General features: G+C 36.3%; 1 protein-coding gene across 1 annotated transcript in view; it reads right to left on the bottom strand.

The window, feature by feature from the left end:
• Positions 1-5,665: 5,665 nt before the first annotated feature.
• The window catches only part of LOC107099421, a 7,986-nt gene continuing 2,490 nt past the window's right edge, over positions 5,666-11,161 (bottom strand). The window contains exons 2-4 of the mRNA XM_015397515.1: positions 9,037-9,339; positions 6,777-7,036; positions 5,666-5,692 (exon numbers count right to left, since the gene is read on the bottom strand). Coding sequence (XP_015253001.1) covers positions 5,666-5,692; positions 6,777-7,036; positions 9,037-9,339 — 590 coding nt within the window. The remainder of the gene's footprint in view (positions 5,693-6,776; positions 7,037-9,036; positions 9,340-11,161) is intronic.

The following is an 11,161-nucleotide window of genomic DNA, read 5'->3' as shown; positions in this document are numbered from 1 at the left end:
CCTCTACTAATTTTATTTATTTCAATTCCGTTAATTTAGTGCTGATTCCCAACACACGCCATGTCATGGCACTTCACAGAAACAATTCATACAGTAAGATTGATTTAAAGTTTCCTAACTAAGAAAACGCAGTTGCTTGCATTAAGACATTCACTTTGCAGGACTTGCTCTTCCTGGATGAGTATGTGGTGACAGTATTTGCTTGCATTCTGTCATTCACTCTACAGCAATCCCTTACACCGAGGATGCAAGCAGCAACAGCAGAGCGGAAAAACTCCCTTTACCAGGAAGAAGCATCCAGCAGAACCAGGCTCAGTGTGAGCAGTTTTCTGCCAAGACCAACTAGGGGTTCAAGGAGACAAGCATAAATACAAAAGATACATGAAAGCACTGATCCAAAAATACTTTTAATGTTACATAAGGTAATAGTAAACTAGGTGGCTCTGTCAAAATACATTTAAGCAGATGAGCTTTGAGCCTGTTTTTAAATGAAAAGAGATAATGCAGAGCAAAAAAGAGGACCCCAAAGCTTTGTCTAGGAGAAAAGCAGGACTAAACACTGAAAAAGAAGCCCATCTCTATCACATATAACAAAAGCTGTTAATGGCAGCAGCCCAGTTGACATCTTCCTCGAAGACGGTGTCACAGCTAAACAGAGCTCCAGGCCACAAAAAGCCACAGACATTAGGAAAACAGACCATAAAATTAGGGGGGAAGCAACAAGTAATACAGAACTGGAAAGATGAAGTAGAATCAGAAGTGAAGCAGATTAATAACAATTGGTCCCTATGTACTCCAGCAGCTTACTGTATGCATATAGCAGCATTACTATAGAGACTTTATGGGGTTATTTCCTAGAGGGAAAGTGACATTTTACCCTCTGCATGCTTAAAAACAAAGAGAACATATAAATAATATGACAAATACATTAAAATTTTTTTCTGAATGTTGAATGGACAGAGGGACAGACTGATATGCAGACAGATAGTGCTGGTAGAGGTAGCATCTCCAGCAACACTTAAATATTTGAAAATGATTTTGACAGCAGAAAAAAATGGTTGTTTCTTATCAGTTCAATAAGGACAAGAAATTAAAAAAATTTAAAGAAACCGATTGTGGTGATTTTTTTGCTTTAACTAAGAGCCATCCACCCATCAAATCCTGTCTTTTTCTAAAATTTAAGTTGTGCACATCAATATCCCTCTTTTTTAATAGCTTTACTAACAGACAAAAAAAAAACCCTAACCTTTAGGTATCTAATTATATAAAGCCTACATGGAAGAGAAATGAGAATGCACGGTCTTATCACTCTGACCAGCTCTCTGGTAAAACAAAGTAGTGGCTGCATCATGCTTTGTTCTAGCTTTTTTCCCCCTGTAGGAACAAGAGATTTTTAGAGATTTCAATAAACTTGATACTAAGGCAGAGGTTCACTTCTAACAGGACCACAACATTTACACTACACCCAGAGCTACAGTGGGTTGGTTTAGCTTAAACTAAATTAAGTCAAAGCCCAGACCAAAAGCCAATGAAAATGCTGATGCTGATGTTTTTCCAAAGAAATTCAGACTTCAGATAGGCAAAGCAGCTGAAACTTATTCCAAAAGAATTGTCACTGTTTTTGCTCCAAACATTAGTTTTGCACAGTTCAAATATAAACCATACTTTTTAGATTTTTATGTATAAGAATATGAAGACTTATATAAGATTATACTTTCACTGCATGATTCTGGGATACATTTTGTTTGTCTATCATAAAAATTCCCCATTAAAATAAAGAAAAATAAATTGAGGTTTGTGTTGTACTATATATAACTATATAAATGTTCACATAAATGTTACTGTTTAGGTTCGGTTCTGAAGCACAAATCAGTAGGCATCCTGCTTCCTTCATGCACTAGGGGGCACTAAAAGCAGTAAAAAGAAAATATCTGCTGAGATGCAGAGTTTGATGAGACTGATAACATTAAGCTAAATAAATCAAAGACTGGTAATTTTTACTGTTTGGTAAAAAAAAAAATACATTCACATATAAACCACAATAAAGCTGACTGCAAGACTGACTGGAAACCACGGATGATGAAAACATTTAATAGTTTTTGTGAAGATCAGAGGGATTTTTTGTCATTGTGCTTTGCCTGCTGCACAGAAGTAGAATGCACTGTGCTTCTCCTCTGCAGAAGAGATTACAAGTGAGGAGTTTTTTAATGTATTCACACTCAGATCTCCAGAGATGTTGAACTCCTTCTCGTAGGTCTTCTCCATGGTTTTGTCCTTGAAATATAAAAATCCAATGAGGTCCATAGCTGTGTCTCCAGGTGGGCGCTGGTACCACAGCATTAGCCTGTAGTCAGTTTTATCATGTGTACAGAAAATCTCCACTCTGGCGTTAGTATTTACGATGAGATCAGAGTGAGAACGATGGACCTCGAAGGCCGAAGCAACACCTACAAATTAGTTTTGGTTAGTATTGTTGGAAAAAAAAAATATTAAAGTTGGTTGTATTTTAATATGTTTTTACCTGCCAGGCATAGAAGGATGAAGATGGGATTCATTGTACTTCTGCTAACTATAAGCATTAGCTGAGAATCCACCTTTAAATCAATTTGGATTGTTATTTTTATTATTTTTTACCAGATAAAATTTTCTGATATCCAAGTGAAACAACATGTAATGAGCACCTGATTGTGTTGTGGATTTAACTAAAACCTCAAGAGGAAAAGGAAGTGACGAATAAACACAAACCTTCCTTATAGATGAAGTCAAAGCTTTTTGTCTAAGTTCAGCAAACTGCAAAGAGGAACAAGACTTTATCTTAAAATGTCGTTAAAGTTAGCGTTTATACACAGAGACAATGTCTTATGTATTAGGATGATCTAAAATCGAGTTTCTGAGCCCCACTTTATACTGTAATTAGTTCCTATATATGAAACTTTTTATCTTATTTTGAAACTCATTGAATTATACTTTCTAAGTTTATTAGTTTTGGCTGTTGCATTATATTTACTTTTAGTGATTTTCACAAGATGTCACATGAAAAGTTTGTTTGTCTGAACCAAATTCCTGTAAAGATGATTATTTATTCAGTTTAAAGCAAATGAAAAGATCTCCTTTACTCTGGGATGCACAACTTTGGCAGACTAGATTTGCCATTTTTTTAATCACAAATATGTTTGAATCTCTTTTTAGCCGAACACCTTTCTTATTGTGCTAAACTGAAGTCAGGTGCAATTACTACCCATATCACAATGCTGATCAATTTGAGAAAACATTTATTTTTGTTTTTTTCTGCTTTTTGTACAATACCACATTTAGCTGTAGATTGATGCAGGCTGATCCTGTGAAAGCTTGGCTGCTTATCAACAGAAATGTTACCATTTATTAAGCAAATAGTTAAGGTAATCCCAAACAGTAATCCACCTGATCAATCAAAATGCAAACTATAAGTACGTGTACTATCACTTAACCTCCCTTTCAAAAAATCTAAACTCTCCCTCTAAGAGAGAAAAGCCTTTGGTTAGCCTAAAAGCCGTTCATTCAAGGTCAACAAATATCAACTTGCTAATATCGTCTGATCATTTGGTTCATAAAAAGCGAAGTTTGAAAAGGTTATTCTGTTATCTATTCAAACTGAATCACTATTCAAAACAACTAAGTTATATTTTAGATGTACAAGGAATGACTGTTTAGTGGAAATAAAAACAATATAATCATGTATTACTTTATTTTCAAATGTGGGTAAATACACTGCAAAAACTAATCTGAAAATAAATTTTAAACTTATTTAAATATGTAAAAATGTGCCCTTAAATTGAGCAGGTAAAATGATCTGCATATGGAATAAGTATTTTGGTATTATGCACTTGAAATAAGTTTTTTTTTTAGCTCATTTTAATTTTAAGTGATGAAATTCCATTGCCGAATTATCTCACATACCTGCTTAAATTAATGGGAAATACATTTCTTGCAGGACAGTTTAACTTACTTTTATTTCAGTTTATTAATTTCTAGCTGTTGAATAGAACTGGTCTATTCCTAATTAAGATTGTTAAATCATAAGAATGAAAAACTGGTTCATGTCTGCTGCATAACACTGCCTGTTGTGTGAAATTTGTAATCTGTATAAATAAATTTTTTTCATCAATCAAAATTTCAGTTTTTAAGCTAAATCCAAACAAAGGCAGTTTGATAAGCAGCCAAGATGTCATCACTGTTGCTCCAATACACTTGAACAGGTGGATTGTGGAAAAGGGATTTAACAAAAATGTTAAATATGGAATAATTTCTTAATTCCTAACTCCCCCTAGTGGAAAGCAATGGAAGTGCAGATGTGGGTTTTGATTAATGCAGTTTATTGTCAGTTTTTGTTCGGCTGTTAGATCTAATTACATCACTGTATTTGCTGACAGCACAGAAATAAACACCACTGTCATCAGGCTGTAAATCATTCACAGTCAGAGCGCCAGTCTCTATGTTGTCTTTAACTGCTGGGTATTTGGTCTGAAGGTTGTCTCCATAGTCCTGCTGCCCACCATATACTGTGTACACAATGAGGGTCATGGTCTCCCCTGGACGCTGCCGGTACCAGTACATTTGGGTATGAGAAATATCTTTCTTGTGGCTGCAATTAATATCAGCAGATCCGGACCGTAAACTCCAGCTGATCGTAGGATTCTGGATGACGTCCTGACAGAAAACTGTAAGGAGAAGAAAATGTATATATATCATAAAAGCTCAAAATGTAAGAAGTAACTGTAATTTTGATAGATTCAGCAGAAGTGCTGCTCCATCCAGGCATATTTTTCAATCTACTTTTTGAGCTGGAAATATAATTTATTTAACTGTTGAAATTCACAAATCTTATACTAAAATGAAATATTTTTATATACCTTGAATCCTCAATGACGAGAGCAGAAAAAGGATGTAGACGTCCAACATTTTTTCTGGCTCCAAAATGTTAGATTATTTATTAGAGGCTTTTCATATGATTTATATATCTGAGGGAGGATAAGTTATGTGTTGCTTCACAGATCCTCCCCTTTTAGAGAGAAAAAAAATGCATTCTTGACTTTAATAACCTTTTTAGGTGCAAAGCTGTGTGAGCCACAAAAAGGGGAGGAAAATACAGATGATGGTTCCTGTACTGAGGAGCAGTGATATTGATCACTGTGAAGCTGGCAGCACAGAAGTAAACTGCACTGCTGTTAGGGGTGAGAACGTCAAGGGTTAAAGTGCAGGTCTGGTTTTTATCTGCATTTCCACCCAGTTTTCACAGCCAGTCCAGCTTCAAATATAAGCCAGGCTAATATACGTGTATCCCAGGAACTCCAGCTGTCCCTGTTTAGTCTGTTTGTACCACAAGATCCGATCATAGAATGGGATAATGTGGGAGCATTTTATGATGGCTCCTGCTCCCGTCTTTTAGGACATGTTCAGGAACCTGGTTAAACTGGCCAACTGGAGAGGAACCTATAAAGATAGGGATGGGTGAAGTTATGGCAAAACTATATTAAAGAACTTAAAAGTGTGGGATTAAATGCAAAAAGGTCCAAAGCATTTTTTATACTTTACCTTAGAGAAGAAAAAAATTGAAACTTATGTAAAAGAAAATAATCATCTTATCATAAACTCTCTGCAAATCATAAAGTGATATCTTGAAGCACTTTTACGTCTTGAATATGAGAAACCTCATCTGCAAGGAACAGAGAAAAGGTACACAGGGAGGATTACGTCAGAATGCTCTTCTTTATTTTCACAGTGGGAGATAGGCCTAACCTGACAACAGCCAGATGCATGTCTCACTCCGCCTAGCTCCGCTCACATACGTATGTGAGTGGAGCTGGGCGGAGCGAGACATGCATCTGGCTGTTGTCAGGTTAAGATAGGCCACCACCTACTGGCAAAAAACTGAAAAAACTCAGACATTTAATATCCCTATAAAAGTGTAAAGTACTGAGAATAGAAGCAAGTTAGTTCTCCTGAAAAGGAACTGTTTACAATTAAGTTACTGCACTATTAAAGTAACTACCTGTTAGGCAAAGTGACAAATACTTATCTAAAATGTCACAGAAATTGTTATTGTAAATAAACCTGTCGATGTAATTATCAAATATAAAATGCTTGATAATAATCAAACAGTTCAGGTGGTGGGATACATTTTGACAGTGTCCTCCATCCAATGCATGAATTGCTTCAGAGCTAAACTTCTGTAAAGGCTGTTTCACCCTAGGTGCATAAAAAAGCACTCTTGTAGATCCTTCTTTTCAGCTGCTGTTAGATTTTATAATTTTCACTGCTCCCAACAGGCCTGTAAGAGCAAAAGATAACTCTGTTGGTGGATCGAAGTCGCTACAAGGCCCATTCAGTGTGTTTACAACTATGCTGTTTGTTTCATAGTTTTTTAGCGGGTTAATGTGCACTTTCGGACATTAATGCTTTCTTTGCACACATTTTATAGAATATTTGCACGGTTTATTAAGAGTGTAAAGGCTTTTTTTCCCCCACACAGCTATTTCATCTTCCTATAAACTGGCTGCTGTTTTTCTTTTTGTCTAACTTGAACATTTCTAAAATAGTTAACTAAGTTTACCAACATCACAGCTGATGTAGCTGTATTTTTTTTTAAATACCTGTTTGCATACCAAAGCAAACAATACAAATACAGAGCACGTAAGCAGAGGAACAACACAACAATGAGGAGGTTTTCGTACTGAGCACCGGTACTGTGCAGCACTGTGGTAGCTAGCAGCACAGAAGTAAACTGCACTGCTGCTTACAGTGAGCTCTTTAATAGTCAAAGTACTGATATCTCCTTCAGCTGCATTCCCTTTGATTGACACATTGACTCCGAGTTCAGCATTGCTGGTGGTCTGATAAGTGTAGCCCAGAAATTGCAGCTGCCTGTGCTCTGATTTCTTATACCAGAAAATTCGATTGTAGCTCCTAATGCTATGGGAGCAGTTGATACTGGCATTCTGTCCTGGGTTTGCTGCTATATAAAATGGAGTCTGGTAGACTTGATCGCTGAGAGAAGAGCCTGTAGAAAAGAAAACAGAGATTTGGTTTAAATCTAATGGTTACACATGTTAAGATAAATGAATTTACCATCAGAGTAAATGACAGGGATTTGAAAAAACTTTAAAGTCTGATTACCTGAAACCAACGCAGTGTTAAAAGCAAGCATTAACAGGAAGACATTCATGTTTTTTATGGGATTTTGTTATTTATATTGCTAGTACTATGAGTTTTAGCAGTTATTTTGAACCTCTCCTCTCAGTGAAACCTACAATAAGACAAGAAGATCAATCAGTAGGTGGGCGGAGCCACAGTGACATAAAGAAGGATGTTTGGAGGGTTTAAAATACTAAGCTTTGGCTTAGTATTTTTATTGGCATTAAAAAATAAATTTCAGAGTATGAACCTATGGGGAGCTGTATATGATATGATAATTAAAATGCTATGTGTTTTTTTCTACAGGTGATAAAGATACTTGATTTGGAGAACAGCTAAAAATTTTGTGTGGTGTAAAAAAAAGATTTTTCCTAGGTAATAGACTTTATGGGCCCTGATTTTATGAGGACTTGTTTTTATTTTTATAAGAACTTGACTCACCTTGACTTATACTGGTTCTTTTAAGGGTTTTGTGAAAGCTTTCTGTTTTATATTTATATTTGGTTTATATAGCTCATGACTGTGTTAACAAAAGCTTGAGATTTTAAAGCGTGTTTTAATCTATTAAGAAACAAAAAAATAACAACACTTTGACTCATTTTGTAAGGTTGGTTATGTACCTACGGTTATACAGAGGAGATCACATTTTCCTCACAGAGCTTCCTAAGAGAAGCAGTTTCTTTTTGAATCACATTTTTAAAAAATAAAAACTGCAGCAGCTTGCCCACAGTGTGATTAAATATCTCACAGTAAGGAATGATGCAAGTCTCATAAACAAGAGTCTGTTATGGCCTGTATGGTTCAGTCAACTACCCAGTGGCGGCTTGCCAATAGAGGGCGCTAGGGCATCTCCCCACACCCGATGACATTGATTAAGACATAAAAAAAAAAAAAAAACTTGTAAAATACCTCGAAATATATCTATATATATGTTTTTAGATGTGAAAGATAAATGTTTAATCTTTAATGACTACTAAAGCGTAATTCCATTTTTTGTCAGATTGGTGATGTATTTCCGCCCAAGGGTGCAAAAAGTCTCTCGGACCTCTCGTAATACATGCGCAGTGGCTCCTCGGAGCGCAAGAAACTTTCCCTGCATCCTTTCCCTGCAAACATCAGGATCTGACCCAGCTTGGATAAAGACAGCTAGATTATGACTGATTTATGAAGCTACAGTGAGAAAAAGCAGAGAGCATAGCGTTAGAGATTGAAATAACAAATACTGCAGGATAGGAGAATAGAGATAGAATGATGGAAAACGGACCCTCTGTCCTCAAGCAGTCTAAGCCTATAGCAGCATAACTATAGAGATAGCTCAAGATAACCTGAGAAATTCTAACTATAAGATTTATCAAAAAGGAAAGTTTTAAGTCTAGCCTTAAAAGTAGACAGGGTGTCTGGCTCATGGACTAAAACTGGTAGTTGGTTCCACAGGAGAGGAGCCTGATAACTAAAATATCTGCCTCCCATTCTCCATTTAGAAATTCCATGAACCACTAGTAAACCTGCAGATTGAGAGTGAAGTGCTCTTTTAGGAACATAAGGAACAATTATATCCTGATATAAGATGGAGTTTGGCCATTTAAGGCTTTATATGTGAGAAGGAGGATTTTAAATTCTATTCTGGATTTAACAGAATGCCAACGAAGAAGAGCCAGAACAGGAGAGATATGATCTCTCTTTTTAATTTTCATCATAACTCTGGCTGCAACATTTTGGATCAGCTGAAGGCTTTTAACCACAGTTTGTAGACTTAAATTTTAAACCTGTCAAAAAGTCTTCATACAAATTTCCATAGCTATTCCTATATATAGGTTTTCAGTGAAGGTTGAGGTTTTTGCACTGAGGAGCAGTGATATGCATCACTGTGGTAGCTAGCAGCACAGAAGTAAACAGCACTGCTGCTCACACTGAGCTCCTTTATTGTCAGAGTGCAGTTCTTGTCTTTGTCTGCACTCCCTTCAATCTCCACTTTCGCTCCAGATTCATAGGTACTGCTGCCCAAATACCTATAACCTAGAAGCTGGAGCTGCCTGTCCTCTGATCTCTTGTACCAAAGCATAACGTTGTAGTTCTGAATGCTGTGAGAGCAGTTGATATTGGCTGAGTTTCCTGGATTTGCCTGGATGTAAAGTGGAGTCTGGCGGACTTGATTACTGAGAGAAGATCCTGTGGAAGAACAAAACAATATGTATTTGCATCAAGTAATTCAACTGTGAAAAAGAAAAACACTTAAAAAGTACAACTGTAATTGTGAAATCTCTGGTAATTTGTTACTAGAAACAGGGATTACCTGAAAACAGCAGAGTGTTTAGAGTTAGTATTAAGATTGTGACACACATTTTGTCAGGTATCATGCCACTGTTGCTATGGTATGCTTAGCAGCTGAACAAACTGAAGCTTTTTTTAGGCAACATGAGTGATTCTCAAAGAGAGGGGTGTAACCCTATAAGGGTGTGAAGTAGGAGGTTGGAAGGGAGTGACAGTAACCTTGTTGTTACAGATCAAAGTGTCTAATATTTTTACTTCTAAAAACTCCTCATTGGCTCCCCTACAGTCTAAACCGAATGCTGCAGTTAGGATTTTAACAAATCTAACAGAAGAGCTCAGATATCTTCTGTTCTGGTCTCACTACAATGGTTATCTGAGTGCCTGAGAATTAATTTAAAAATGTTGGTTTTAACATTCAGAGCAATTCATGGCCACACCCCTAAATACATTCTGGGCCTTTTCCATCCTCTATCTCCATTTTGGAAAGTAGAGTCTGTGAGCCAAATGTTGTCGGTGGTACCACCAACCTATGGAGACAGAGCTTTTCAGGAAGTTGCTCTCTCACTGCCTCATTCATATTCAGAGAGGCCATTACTAAAACACTATGTGATGTTTGTCTGATAAAGCTGCTAAAAGATAAAACCTGACTTACCTATTTATGTCCAGTGCTTATCATCTATGTTGTAGTGGCCACCTTCTAGTTATCCAACTCTCTGAAAATATCTTTCCTCTTTTATCCCCAGTCTTTCATGAGCTTTCTAGATGTTGATGGACTCATCTGGTAATGAACAATATATCTCGCCTGGGAAATGACGTTTAGATGGCCTCCATCTACTTCTCTGCAAGATTACATTCTTTGATTTGAGTCTGGAGCTGGAGTGGTTCAAGAAATTATTTAAAAAACATGATTATCGACCTTCACATAGGAAAAATAATTTATTGAAAATTGACCAGTTTTTCTGAAAAGTGGACTGATTTGTTTTTACAGCTGTCTGAGATAAGATTCAGGGTTGCTCTAGCCTTAAATGTTTAGGAATGTTACCTAGTAATGTGTACAAGATGAAACAGTTGAATTATCATTAAGAGTTAAGTCATTTTTACCTGCCATTTCTTTGGAAAAGAGGATGTCTGATGTAACAGGTTTGTTTACAAAGAATGATCTGAACCATAACTCTATCTATGATTTGGGAATGTATAAAACAAACCAACATCAGATAATGCTTTGAGATTTTCTGATAATGTTCGAAGAATCCAATAGTTTGTACAAATACATCTCCTACAGTATGTTGCTCAGGGAGAAAGAACTGAATTTGAGTGATTTATTGAGAGACAAGAGTTTATTTTCCCACAGTTTTCACATGGCTACCTGAAGAGAGAAAATAAAAGCAGAGATCTTTCAACACTGCTGATCCACTCAGTGTTCACCATCTCCTGACTAAAGGTTATGTCACAAATGTATCACTATCTTGTGCATTCATGCTCTTTGTACCACCATTATATTTGATCATGCCTGTTGTTTAATGGTACGATGTGTAATAATCACTGAGATTTACTGTCATAAATTGTGTTTATAATGTATATGTATATTATTTATTATCACTTATGAACTGAGAGTCTCAATCTTTATATTTGCCTTGCCTTAAAAATTGCTATTTATAATTACATGGGAGTGGGTTTGCAATTGTTATGGCAGACATCTTTTGCTCTACTGAAGCACAGA

This window comes from Cyprinodon variegatus, unplaced genomic scaffold (genome assembly GCF_000732505.1).
Source record: "Cyprinodon variegatus isolate N-32 unplaced genomic scaffold, C_variegatus-1.0 Scaffold869, whole genome shotgun sequence".
Taxonomy (NCBI): domain Eukaryota; kingdom Metazoa; phylum Chordata; class Actinopteri; order Cyprinodontiformes; family Cyprinodontidae; genus Cyprinodon; species Cyprinodon variegatus.
This window is presented reverse-complemented; position numbering and strand designations above follow the sequence as displayed.